Genomic DNA, 14728 nt, shown 5'->3' on the forward strand with positions numbered 1-14728 from the left:
AAAAAAAACATGTGAAAGTGGAAACAGTGATAGCATGCTTTTTAGATGGTGTCAGGGGAAACTTTTATATAAAACATTACTCTGCAGATATTGAGATTTACCAGCCATTTGATTAATTGTAGGTTGTATTATGTCTCTCTCTCTCTCTCTCTTTCTCTCTCTCTCTCTACTTTTCCTCTCATTCCTGTAGCGTCAGATGGTTTTGGGCCAAGCAGCAGTGTCAGTGCCTATGCTGAGGAACACCTGGTTTTCAAAATGATGGAGGAAAACCACACGCAGCCGGCTGGAATTCAAATGCACTCAACCACACACACAGGAGAAATATCAGCCAATGAACTAGGAGCATCTGGTAAGTGACCAGCTCTTGTGCTCTCACGCTACGTTACCTATCCACTCTCATACACAAATAAATCTTATTTCCAGACACAAGGCATACACCCTATGTCCATGCATACACCTCATTTGTGCACAAGGCCACACTTTCTTGGCACTGACTATGCAGGTTTTTTCTTTTTAAAGAGGTTATACACTGTATCACTCTCTCTCAAACACACACACACACACACACACACACACACACACAAACACACACAGCAACCCACTGTCATACTGTAGGCACACACACATGCAGGATCAGGCATTGGTCCAGGAATAGGTGCTGTCATCACTTCCCAAACTCATGTGCCAGAAACACTGCAGTAATCTGTTAATGCGGCTCACACACACACACACACACACACACACACACACACACACACACACACACACACACACACACACACACACACCTGAGAGACAATAAGATAATCTGCTTTGCTCAGTCATCTATCTAATACCTCCCACTGCTAATCAATTCATAGGATTTCATCTTTCTTTCCCTTGCCGCTTATTTTACTGTAAGCAACCGTGTTTGAATATGATTATATCAATACTCTACTTACTCTCCTCTGCTCTTTCTCCACCATCAAGCCATTTAGCCCTGTCGCCTTTAGTTTAGTAATACATCTTGCCCACTCTTTGCCGCAGTGCCCTTAACCATTTACACTTTTATGGAAATCTGTATCATTTTTAAGTTCTATTCCTCTCCTCACTCCATAAATTTGTAATGTTACATCTAAAGCAAATAGTTTGAGGCACAGAGGCCCAAACATGAGCGCACCTGACTCAAGGTGTAGTACTTACTTTGAAAGCTTGCTGTTAAGTTGAACAATTTACTTGTAGGACAACTCAAGAGCTCGGGACCTTCCCTATATATTTGATCATGGCATCAGCAGGACTCTTGAGGGCCAGGCATGTTTTCAATGTTTGTTTAATTCCGCATGGGAACCAAAGCTCAGGCAAGTTGCCTCACTGAACGCAAACTCATTGTGCCGCTCCAGTGTACTGTGTGACTGAGCGCTGAGGAAGGATTCTCACCGAAACATCTGTGTTTTAAGCTCCCTTGTGCCTCTAACGAACGTCTTGACATAGTTCCATGCTTCCAAGTGTCTCTGTGTTTGGGGAACTAGCTCTTTTCAAGTTCACAGTATTTGGTTTCCCATTTTGTTTTTTATTTTATTTAGCTAAATGTTTGTTGTATAGAGTTATACAATATGTGGATAACATTTTTTTTTTTAAATCTGGCCTTCCTGTGGAACCCTTAAACAAAGTGATTTACAGAGATCAGTTTTTCAACTCATTTTACACTGAACACATTTTAAAAAAAGGCCACAGAGCTTTATCGCCAACCACATGTCGTATCTGCTCTGAAATTGAACTAAATCGGGCCTACGTGTATGCAAGAGTGCACGTGTGTAAGCAGCCCTGTAGTACTGCATGCATCATTCCTCCCATGCTGCTTACTAAGTCGTGGTTCTGTGCTGGGTTGAAAGACAGGGAGGGAGAGAGGGAGGGAGAGAGGGAGGGAGGGAGGGAGGGAGGGAGAGGTAAGGATACAATGGAAGATTGAAAGAATGAACGACTTAACACTAGAGCTGGTTAGACAGCACGCAGCATGAGGAATCAGTGTGTCTCGCACACACATACTCATACACACCCATACACCGCGGTAGCTTTCTCAATGGGGGCCCTCGATGTAATTTACAGTGAGCAGGTGGGGATGGATGTTCAATCTGATTCAATTTGATGTGGCTTGCAGTGGAGTGGGGATGAGACACCACCACTCATTCCACTGACTGTTGTCATCGTTTCTCTGTCTCTCACCCTCTTCCCCACCATCCCTTTCCTTCTCTAACTTTCTCCTTTCTTCCTTTTACATCTCCCCCTTATCTCTCTCTTGCACTCGCACTTTACGTTGCTGTTTTTGTAAGATAAACTCAAAGCAAATATTCTCATATACAGTACATTCATCGCAGGATCCATCCATATATAGGCTTAACACCAATAAACATGTGTCTCTCTCTCTCTCTCTCTCTCTCTCTCTCTCTCTCTCTCTCTCTCCTCTCTAATAATCAAAACCCAATAACACCGAATTGGGTCCAGCATTTCGTCCATTGTCCCGAGCGACCCAGGAGATAATGGAGATCTGTAATGTAGACCAGACAGGCTGCGAGGACCCTGACCTGGATACTGATACAACCGCACACACTATCCAAAGTCTGGAGCAGGAACTAAGACTCATGGCCAGAGGTAAAGACACACTCACACACACACACACACACACACACACACACACACACACACACACACACACACACACACACACACACACACACCATCATGGTACTACTGCCTATGTTCGACATACATATTATTCTGTATTGTGTGTTTTGTGATATTCAAATAACACTAACATGGGTGAATACTATTATTTTAAAGGTGCTACGAGGAACTTTTTTTTTTTAAAGATTTTTTTGGCATTTTTCATGCTTTATTGATAGAGACAGAGGTGAAATTGGGCAGAGAGGGGAGTGACATGGGCTCGTAGAATTCTATGAGGAACTTTAAAATATTTCTGAAACGAGACCATCTTAATGCCTTTGTCATGGGTACACTCACCCAGGAACTACAGCTGGTGTATGAAAAACACTATACTGCTTTTGTCCAAAGGGGGTGCTAGAATGAACAAACAAAGGAAAGTTCCTCAATGCGCCTTTTAAGATGGAAATAATGTTTTTTAAAGAAGGCCATGATGAGCGTTAACCTTTCTCAATATCTATCACAGAAACAGCGAAGCAGGATCCGCTATGTCCTACTACAGGAAACAGTGGAAGTCAAGACCAGCATGGAAGTTCTTATTCCACATGGTGGGTTATATGTATACATGAACTAGTATTATGCAACTATAATTCCAATTTAATATTATGAAAAACATGTTATTTTTTCCCCATTAAAACCCAGAGAGTGTAGCCTTCTAACTTCCTGTTTTCATACTCTTCTATCTTTTCGCCATAATCGGCATGTAATCCATTGCTATCAGGCCCTTTTACACTGCCCTACGCCCCGGCATCCATTCCAATGCTCATGATGGGGGGTAATCCCTCTCTTTTTGTGCTCTGTCAATCCCTCTCTCTGTCGGATATATGTGGAGTATGTAATGGATCATTAGCCAGCAGAGTGACCTTAACTTTGACAGACTTAATGTGCTGCTTATGCTTTGCATGTGGGCCAGACACATGAACACAATAAGCTGCACATTAACGATCTACTCTTTTTTTAAGTGTGTGGGTGTGTGTATGTGCATTACTGATGTTTTGTGTGTGTGTGTGTGTGTGTGTGTGTGTGTGCGTTAGTGTGCATGTGTGCGTATGTGTGCACAGTGGGCATAATCTTCGCTGGAGGCCTTGTGCAGAGCAGAGTACTGTGAATGCCACGTTGAGACGTGTAATAACCGGATTAACACATACTACACAGCGGGCTCCCAAAACAGCCCCGTACGTCCTCTGGAACATGTGCACACATATTCACACAGACATACTTAATGGGAATGGCTGAACAGGTATCATCTTTCATCATTTATGTCACGTTTTGGCAAATGTGACAATATTCAGTTTGAAGGATATTTAAAACATAGTGTTGTTGAGATAAGACGAACGGACCATACAATGAGATGGATCACAGCTTTAACAGTTCTCAACAAATTAGGGAAAAACGATTTACTTTTGAAATAGATGCACTACTGGATAAAGAGCAACACTATTGCCATCGAAAGGGAAAGCCCAAAGACCAAAATTGTAGCTTATTTAACTGCTTTCCCTTTTCATGTTTTGATATGCACCTAGTGCAGTTAGTATATCTTTAACTCAGAAACTGCACCTTTAATAAAGGTTTGCTCTGCTGCTATCCCCACTGGACTCTCCCATTAATCCTCCTCTCAGCCACGGGGTTCTCACAGAGGCTCAATTGTTATTTTACGAGATATCTGTTCTTTTAGACTGTGTTGAGTGGTGTTTGCAGTCGAATGATAATGGAGCTCTCCTTTTAGAGTGGTCTCTGCTGCCCACCATCACATATAGAATACTAATCAGGAGAACTTGAGTGGGTTCATCATTAGGTCTGGTATTAAAACCTACAAAGAGATTTAATTTAACTAACAAGTAATAGGCCATGTACACTTACGCAACACACAAGTGAACGTTGTGGCGCAGTGGATTAGTTGCAGTATGTATACATCCATTGATGTGTGTTTGTCTGCTGTGACCTAGACTATGTTTACCTAATATCCAGACAACCATTTATCATTTATCTTCCCTCTGCCTCAACTGCTCCCAGCTGCCTGGCTGTGCTTTAGTGTTGCCTCAGTCTATTAGCTGTCTTTGATGTAACCTTCAGTCACTGCATATTTGCACAGCGGTATCAAATTCATATTTGGGAAATGAACGTACATCCAATGACATTAGCCTAACAATAAGCTTTAAATTGGTTATATGAAAGCTCATTTTTCAACCTCTGAGATTGACATTTAGAATTGGACTCAGACCTTGGCTGAACAGTGCTTTAGTTTTTAAATGCATTTTAAAATATGAAAAACAATTGGTAATGCATTTTAATTTGTACCTCATGACTATTTTAACTGACTTTCTGTACAATCTGAAAATCAGCGCTTCTTCTCTCTTGTTAGTGGTTACACTTGGGACTAGACGTCCATAAATAACGCATGCAGCACAATTTGCAGCCTGCGTTGCTAGTGGCTACAAAATTGGCATGCCTTTGATTATTAAAAAATAGCTGTAGGTGATGATATAAACAATGCGTACTAATGTAATTTAGCCAGTAAAAGAAGATAATGTCATTTGGTGACTAAATCACAGATGTAGTTTTCAAAAAAGCAACTGACTATTGAAGAGATGCGATGCCAAACACTTTATATTGAACTGACAGAACCTGTTTGCACATCAAACACAATGAACGAGACACTCATCAAATATCGGAGGACAATAAGTGGATGCCTGATTGAGTTGATGCACACAGAGCAACTCCTCTGACACCAGTGTTAGAACAGGTGGGCGGTGTGGATGGCTTTGATTTGCTGTCTCGATAGAATCCAAAGTTAATTTGGTTCTTGTCGAATGCAAACTGGGAGAGGCTTCTCTTAAAAGTATCAATAAAAAAAAGGATTCAGGTCTCATTGGTGCACTTATTGCACTTGTCTCTTGTCTTGATAACACTTCTGTCACCTACTTGTTTATCCACAGACACAGCAATTTTACATAAAAATGAGCAAAACGTATTAAGCAACTTAGATCTGTAGGTGAATACAATACTGGATTTTGATTTGAAATAAAGTGCCTGTCGAACCCTCAACCCCTGGTGACGACAGCCCGGTTGACGCACAGACTAGCAGCTGGCCTGACCGTTCGAATATGTCACAAATGTTTCCAAAGCAAGATCCACGATCTCTGCATCTGAAACTACTCACAAAAGGGCTCAGTGTGCGATCCGTCCTTTAATCACAGGCTGGTATTTGAGTGCTGCGTACGTAGGCTGCCTTTGATTGGTGCTTTTGGTCTTGCAGGGACAGAGTCAGCGAGGAACAAAGGGATGAGGAGGCGGCCGCACTGAGAGACAGACAGAGCGTCCTCTTACTCCCTTGAGATATTCACGTAAACACACAACACCATACTTGAAACATGTGGACATAATTACATGCTTATGGGAGAATGATGCTATAGCACAAACACAAGAAGGCATTGTCATGTAGATGTGTGTTCAACCTGTGTGAAGGATGTTGCAAATCCACTTAAGAATGATTGAAGTGTATTTATGTAAATAGATGAGAATAAAAATGTAATGCTTTGAAAAACACAACTGGATACTGATTAAATGCTGTTTTGATTTGAGTTATGATTTGTCTCTTTTTTTTTTTTATGTCGAAGTTTTTTTTCGTGTGCACAATGTTTATGTTAACTTCAAAATGATCCGTGAGATAGATCTGCGAGATCTCATTGTTTGAACAGGTTGAAGACAGCAGGCAAAGTGACGGGAAAGTAAACAGTGAGTTAGTTTTAATTCTCGGCTGGAGTCTGCTTGGATCCCTCTGACTGTGAGTTTGGCGGCATGTGTGTGTGTGTGTGTATGTGTGTGTGTGTGTGTGTGTGTGTGTGTGTGTGTGTGTGTGTGTGTGTGTGTGTGTGTGTGTGTGTGTGTGTGTGTGTGTGTGTGTGTGTGTGTGTGTGTGTGGGTGTGGGTGTGGGTGTGGGTGTGTGGGTGTGTGTGGGTGGGTGTGACAGGCACAGAGAGTTCGCTGTGGTGTCAATTTTACCAGCATGAGTAAAAAGCACAAACATTTTTCTCTGCCGTAATCAGCCACATAGTTAATTTATTATTAAGGTGTGGGATGCTACTGGATCAGGTCAGACTGTCTACAAACACACACTCACACACGCTGAAGCTGCTGCCGGTGATAAATTATGTTTGTAAGGGAGGGAATAAGACACCGTGCCAATGGCCACTGTTGCCATCTGTCTGTGTGTGCAGGAGCAGGGGGAAGATAAACAGCACACTGGAGTTGCTTTGCCTCTGTGGTGAATGTGTACCTGTACTGTTGGTGTGTGTTCTTGCTTTTGTCCCCCATCAGTTTGTCTGTTTTGTATTACTCCCCACAGCATGTTCTTAATCTATCATGGCCGCCACTCTCCTCAGCTGAGTTCACAGCCCACCATCCTCCCACTTTATCCCACAATACAAGGACAAACGGGTCAAAAGCACATCTGTATTACACAGCAGAACACTTACAGGGAAAACCAAAGTAGAATGGACGTCGTCAATGAAGCCAACTTTGCGATTGGATTAAAGATTAAGGTTCGATTGTGCTCTGCATGTGGTTATGTGACTGAATGCCACTGTGTCAGTGCGAGCGCGGCTCTTTACGTCAGCCACTGTGGAGGGCTATATTATTTGTCCCGACGTTAATCGCCAGAAGCGGACAGCAAAAGCCCTGTAATCCAACAGCAATCACCACAAGACTGATTGATAGCACAGGGACGGAGAGAGAGAGAGACAGAGAGACCTAGAGACAGACAAGGCGAGAGAGAGGTGAAAAGGTAGATCTTTGTTATTGTGTCCTTCACCGAGTTTATCACATACTGTTTAGGGGAGGAAAATAACAGAGACATAAATCTGATGGATATCGAACCGCTAGGGCGGGTTTAAACAACTCTTCAGATCGGCGCTCTCTCTCTCTGGCTCTCATTGGTTCTCACTCTCTCTCACATTCACAAACATGCACACACATGGGGAGGGAACGGAAAATGTGTGCTGACCTTTGTTCGATTTTTAAGTTGTCTGTGATGTTGTTGATACTCTCAGAAAAAAACATTGAAACTGGAGGAGTTGACATTTCACTCCACTATATTAACTGACCCTTGTCTAGAACTGGAGTTTAGACTGAGGGTGTTGCATTAAAAGAAGAAGCGTATAGGCACAAATAAACTGGCTTATAACACAAACTTTATTTTGTCATCAGGGGTTTAATCAACTTCTGAAGCTTTTTCATTAAACCTAACAGTGGCAAATCTAACAGCAGAATGCGGTTCCCCCTTTTTTTCTATTAGTCTGTATCTTTCTAGGAGTTGCTGTGAATTTGAGCTTATTAGTTATTTAGATTTTTTGTGATTTTTGGCATTCCAAGTTACACGGTGGAAATATTTTGTGTTGCCCCTGGTTGCGTGTCAACTCATTTTTTGATCAAAACCCAATTCACCGTTCTTCACCCAGAGTGCTGTGAATGGACTCCATTGAGGATATTGGCATGACAATTCATTTCTACTGAATTTATACAGTATATGCAATCAGAAATTATATTGCTAATCATTTTATTATCCTTTTACATAGAAAAAATAGGTCAATGGTGCACATATCAGAAATGCTCCTTTACCTCTCAGCCAGCTAAGGGGGTGCGGGGGGGGTCGGTGTCTCTGTTTGACATCTTGTAGGCTGAGCGTCAGAAGGGGAACTGAAGGCAAATTAAACAAACTTGTATTGTAGTTTTAGTATAACCTATGTCATGAGAAAACAGTGGAAGAGTAAGGACCACAACAGCATCTAAATGAATCTAATGTGGTGGCAAGCTGCTGTCTGGCTCAGTGTGGTCATCTGCTTTGCTCATCATTGAAAATTTAGATTGTTGCTCATGTATGAATGATCCATAGATGGATAACTAACTAATTCAAGCAAAAGCAGCAGGGCACCCTAGTGAGATAAATAAATACAAAATAAAAAATTACTCCCTTTTGATTTTAGTTTTTCTCAAAGGAGAACCCAGCAGGACATGATTTCCAGAGCAGAGAAAAACTTACATATGTACTTACATATCTCTCCACATACTACTAGGCAGCACATCATATATTGTATTATGTTCTTGAATAGGTGCACACTGTCAGTCTTTCTTCAAGAGCATTATCCATAGTCGTATGAATGACTGGCTCACTTCGCTCTGTGGATGTCATATTTGCCGTTGACGTGGCATCTATTCATGTCCCATGTTGTCTATTGAAGCCCCGATGCCTCATTACCAGGAGATGGAGAATACATGGCGTCTGTCATCTGCAAAACACAGAAAGCCTCGTTGCTACTTAAGTTTGCGCGTGTGTGTCCACCCCTATTATTCCCGGGCTCTGTATAGCAGCGAAATGTAAATCAGTTGTGCCATGACTTGAAAAATGATAATAGGGTATCTTGTTATATGCACCACATATGCATGAAAATACATAGATAGGCAGACATAGATAAACATGTTGGCTACACTGTTTTCTGACCCTAGAGCCCAAAGGATTTCATGTATCTCTTACTTTAATAAACACAAATCAGCCTTTCAGGCACACACTGTATTGTTACTTCTCCCTTCAGCGTCTGCACATAACTTCATCATGGCTGGATATTACTTTTTAAGGTTGTAGCCCCGTCTATACTTCAATGACCCAAAACAATGGATATATAGACGTATGCGGTATGCCCTGGACAGAAAGTACGGACGGATAAAGTTATAATGGAAGGGAGGACGGGAAGAAAACACAAAGCACCAGAGAGGTTGAGGAGGTGGAGAATAGAAATGAAAGAATGGTGAAAGAGGACATGAAAAGAAATGGGGCGGCCTCAGCAGAGAGAACACTATCTAGTTTAATGAGGAACTGTATTATACACTCCCTCCCTTTGCAAGTCTGTCTGTCTCCGTTATCCACCATGCCCTTTTTTTTAAACTTACACTAGTTCCATCATTCTTCCTTCAACCATATTACGGCAACTCCTTTTTTCTATTCCTACTACAGCTGATCATAAAAAGTATCCTTTAGTTAGCATGCAGTAGAGATACAATTGGGACACACTTTTACTTTATTTCAGTTTAACCTCACGGCATGAACTTGCCACTTGCTTATTATCCGTTGCAATACCTGTCGTTTTCACACGGAGGCTGACTTATCTTCCAGTGCGCAGTTAGCCTGGAAATCCAGACCTGCAGCTGGCAAATTTAAAGTTGCTTAGCCTGTTGGTTTGGACACGATCCATTGAAGCTCATTAACTATGTCGGAAAATTCCGAGTTGCCAATGAAATCGTTCTATCTGATATCGGCGGGCGAGAGTCCTATTATATGGGGCTCTGGGGCGGATGTAACCGGATGACGCCAGCGCTGAGCATGCGGCGTCGAAGCCGTGACAACTAAGATGGCTGCGGATACGTTGTTTGAGTTTGAAACGGCTTTGGCCTCAACACTTAACGATTTAGAAGACAGTTACATTTATCGTTAAAAGAACGGGGCTTAATACGTCACCTTGTTCATTGCTCTGATTGGTTGTAGTGCTAACCAATTGCGTGCAGTGGTATTTGAAATGCATGCGTAGGTGCAGCCCCTTGAGTTGGGAAGGTCTATTGATCATTTCCACACTTAAAATCACAACCGGGTGTTGTAGGGCATCCGGGTATTTTCTTTCATATTTAAATTTTCATTTGGTTTTATTTGTCCAGGTGTTTTTAAGCATGCTGCAACTGACCACGTGTTTTGGGACATCCTAAATCATTTTTCTAGCATAGGAGTAAAATATGTGTAGGCTACTGGAACGCAGCCCATCTCTCTTGACCCTCCACAGTTCCTTCCATCCTTAGCCTTCCTTTCAAAATCCCACCTCTCCTTCAATCTGTCCACCCGTGCCCTGTTCTCCCTCCTGTTCGGCTGGCAGGGCCCGGTACCATGGCCGAGCTGCCGGGAAGGACCCACTGGCAAATCCATACATCATTGTAATTGATTCTGTCGCGGCTCAAAGTGTTTAATGAGTGCCCCCCCCTCTCCTCCCCTCACACACACACACACACAACTTCCTCCTCCCTGCACGTGTTCCTATGGCGACCAACCGAACAGTTTATTGGTTAATGGAGCGGCGTCATCCATGTGCAGTGAAGTGCAGTGAGTGGTGGGCTTGGGGAGTTAGACAGGTGAGACAGGTGAAGATCTTCTGAGTGAGGATGGGGGAAATATGTCAAGTTCAAGGTGTTGGAGGGTTAATCAGAGCCTTTCCCCAAGGTGATGGATTGGTCCAGCTGGTTAATTACGACAGGGAAAGGCTAGATGTAAAAAAAAGGTCTGGCCATGAACCAGGTAGGAAGCGTGTGTGTGTGTGTGTGTGTGTGTGTGTGTAGGCATTAGCGTATTTTTTAACTTGCTTCCAGCTTCCATTTGACAACGTGATTTTGGTAAGTGTTGGTTCTCATTTCATCAGTGTATGGCTTGTTCAGTCTTTTGACCCACACCTGCAGTGGATACCCAGGGACACAAACATACACAGGGACGTGCACACACACACACACACACACACACACACACACACACACACACACACACACACACACACACACACACACACACACACACACACACACAACCACACAGAGACACACAGAAGGCAGTAATAACATTAAGAGGAAACCACAAAAGAGAGCCGGCAGCAAAATAATAAAAGAAGATGTGGGTGGATATGAGACTAAATTAAGACAAGCAAAAAAAGCTGAGGCAGTTGAGAGCAAAAGACAAATCTGTTTTTCTGCTGAAAGAACACAGACAGCAGGCCAGAGAAGCGGACGACAGAGAAGGGAAGAGTTGAGGGTGATATAGTGTGTTTCCGAAGCATGGGCTTGACTTTCCCGTGTGTGTGTGTGTGTGTGTGTGTGTGTGTGTGTGTGTGTGTGTGTGTGTGTGTGTGTGTGTGTGTGTGTGTGTGTGTGTGTGTGTGTGTGTGTGTGTGTGTGTGTGTGTGTGTGTGTGTGTGTGTGTGTGTGTGTGTGTGTGTGTGTGTGTGTGTGTGTGTGTGTGTGTGTGTGTGTGTGTGTGTGTGTGTGTGTGTGCAGGTATAGGGATCTTATGGACAGTGAATCATTAATATCAGCAGCCTGCGAGACACTAATGAATAACACGGGAATATATCAGCTCGTCGTTTGCTTTCCCTCTTCTCCCTCTTCATTCCTCACACACTGCTCTCATCTCTCTCTCTCTCTCTCTCTCTCTCTCTCTCTCTCTCTCTCTCTCTCTCTCTCTCTCTCTGCACGAGATCCGTTTACACCGACTTTAATGAGAAACACCTGTTAGAGCTCCTCGTTAGGCATCCCTAGTTCAGGTCCCATTAGACTTCTAGTCCCTCTCCTGTAAAAAGAAATATTTAAAAAATGTGCACTCTCTCATGAGCATTTTGCAAACTTCACAATCACAATACATACGGTGAGGGTTTTTGGTCTGCCAAATTGTTTAAGGTGTACATTTGATGGACGGAGAGTGAAAAATACATGTTTTCAATCAAGCACTTAACATGTCGCTGACCGCTAGCCAGGCATTTGCTGCGCCTGGCTCAAAATACTCGCATGATGCTGAAGACGAGTACCAAGTTTTGCTATGACTGTGTGGGTGTCAGTCAGTCCCCAAAGGCTGTATACCATATTTGGTGATGATAAATTAAGAAATCCATAAAAAGATGTCGCTTGACTGACCTTTGTGCATATTAGGTCAAATGCATCATGGTGGACGTGGTTCAAGTGGCTTTTTATAAAAAAAATTATCAGTGGAGTGACTTTGATACTGAAGTAAACCTTTACATTTCCAAGTAGATATATCACAATAGCCGGGGGAAGCTGGTTCTGTCACTGCTTTGTTTGAATATGTAGTTTTGATAATGATATCTTGGGGAGTTTAAGTCATACTGAATGAGTGTTTCGCCTCTTTGTTTGAAGATTTAACTGAATCATGAATCAGAGAAGAAGTAGGCTTACTGTTTCATAAGTCTTGTCTCTCCCTCTTCAACTCCCCCTTCAACAACTCTCCTGCGCCCCAGAGCCCATGTCTGTTGCAGACCATATCCTGTAACTCAGGATGAGTTAGATTACCGAGGGGCACAGTCCTTTCATTCCCCACCTCCCACCGTAGCGTTAATCCCCATTCGAACAGGGCTTTATTCACATGCTGGGTCCTCTAGGCTGGCTTGCTAATGTTATAGCCACCGGTAATCCTACTTTCAGGAATCACCTGCTTTTGTTCAGTGTGTGTGTGAACCTTGCTGCTTCACTGGGAGGAAGGAAGGTTTGTAGTGCTCTTGGGCGTCCCACTGAGACTTACAATAAGCCTTTCGTGGTTTTCTTTCTCTGTCCCTCACCTCCAGCCTTATTTCACATTGTATGTCCCTCCTCACTGCAATACTTAATCCTCCCACTAGGTTTACCCTAAGACTTTCCATCCCACCTCACATCATCCGGCTGCCCCACCCATTTCCACACCTGTTTCCATTTCCCTGATCAGCCACAAACACCAAATATACCAGACCAAATCCATGGGTCCCTGTCAGATCCTCATAATTAACTCGAACATGTGACTGTGGAATCATGTTTTTCTTTAATGCCCTTATAATTAAACATCAAAGACTGTCATTAAGGAATGGACTGGAACGTGAAGGAACTAAACACTTGGACATTAAAACAAGTAGATAACTCTGGAAACATCTTCACATATCTACAACACACTGGACTTATCACAAGGATATAAGGAAATGTAACAAGGATACTGGTGGTGATAAGGCTCCATCTGGTTGCAAGTCACCAGTAAATGGACGTGCTGCCCGGACTGCTTTGTCGGTTTCGTCAAAGCCAGCTTTTAACGGTCAGTAAACGCTCCCAGAATGTTGTCAGATTCTTGAACCGTAAAGCTCTTGTTGGCCTAATCTATTTCTACATGTATGTTATACAGCACATTACAGTAGATGTTGGAGTGTGGAAGCTTTGGAGCTGTTTTGAGTAATGTAAATTACTTTATAAATAAGTCATTTTTAAATGTGTTAGCAAAGTTAGAAAGTCCCTGCAGACTTTTCAAATGATGCCTGCTGCCTGTTGCTAACCGCTAGCTTGCCAGTTGCGGCGCCCTTTTGTATGCCCGTCTCCAAATGCTTGCGGAAAACTATTGCCACACGTTGTGAAGATTTATGATGATTGGACAGTTGGTCAAATATTTATGGCTCAGTCCCTTCCTTGCAAATACATGTTGGTCAATGGCGGCCATGTTTCTTGACAGATGTTGCTGACAGCTAAAATGGACGGAGCTCATTAAAATGAATGAGAAAACCTGTGTTTTAATCGCACCACCTGATTTGGTGTGAATGCAACCTAAGGCTGTATACCAAATATGGTGATGATAGGTTGAAAATCCAAAAAGGAGATGTTGCATGACTGTATTTCAGTTTAAATGCAAATGAGGTCAAATGCATCATGGCGAATATCAATGGTCCAAGAGGCTTTTTTTGTAGAGGACACTGAGCTGGAATTGTATTTTTGAGAGAAATGGTTTTGGCTTTTGAAGCGTACCATAGGGGTTGGGCTCAAAATGCTTTGAGAGACATGCAACCACACATGTTATGCAAGATATCCTCAACGTGTATTGATGATTGGTCGAATGGTCAGTGAGTGATGGCCAATTAGCTGCTCTCTTAAAATATGTTCTCTCTCTTTCATTTTGTCGTCTTTTTCTCGCAGTGATCTCTTGACTGTCCATTTTTGTCTTTGCATGCACATACCTAGTCTGCCTCTTTAAAAAATATGCGCTCGTATGAGACTGCAAATTAGGTGATTAATGGCTTGTTTGTCTGTGTGACTATCCATACACCTCAACCTAATTAATGATATTTCTGCTGATTTGGCTGATGCTTTTTATACCGCTGGTCTTACAAAGCAGTTCTTGCTGAGGGCTGTTAAGCTGCTTCTCTACAGTAGTGTGATGAATGTCTCTAAAGTTACTTTTTGATGGGGTTGGGATGATTATTTTGGAAGTGT

General features: G+C 42.6%; 1 protein-coding gene across 1 annotated transcript; it reads left to right on the top strand.

The window, feature by feature from the left end:
• Positions 1-229: 229 nt before the first annotated feature.
• On the top strand, positions 230-6056 carry LOC307248578 (uncharacterized protein). Its single transcript, XM_080024996.1, has 4 exons — positions 230-349; positions 2482-2628; positions 3164-3245; positions 5954-6056. The coding sequence occupies exons 1-4, from the start codon at positions 256-258 to the stop codon at positions 6030-6032; spliced, it is 402 nt and encodes a 133-aa protein (XP_079881122.1). The 5' UTR covers positions 230-255; the 3' UTR covers positions 6033-6056.
• Positions 6057-14728: the final 8672 nt, after the last annotated feature.

Source organism: Ammodytes marinus, assembly GCF_949987685.1.
Source record: "Ammodytes marinus genome assembly, chromosome: 3".
Taxonomy (NCBI): Eukaryota; Metazoa; Chordata; class Actinopteri; order Uranoscopiformes; family Ammodytidae; genus Ammodytes; species Ammodytes marinus.

Excerpts from the sequence above, each read along its gene's own strand:
- LOC307248578 (XM_080024996.1), top strand. The coding sequence starts at position 256 with ATGATGGAGGAAAACCACACGCAGCCGGCTGGAATTCAAATGCACTCA. Across the intron at positions 2,629-3,163 it reads ACTAAGACTCATGGCCAGAG|AAACAGCGAAGCAGGATCCG; the intron begins GTAAAGACACAC and ends TATCTATCACAG. Across the intron at positions 3,246-5,953 it reads GGAAGTTCTTATTCCACATG|GGACAGAGTCAGCGAGGAAC; the intron begins GTGGGTTATATG and ends TTGGTCTTGCAG.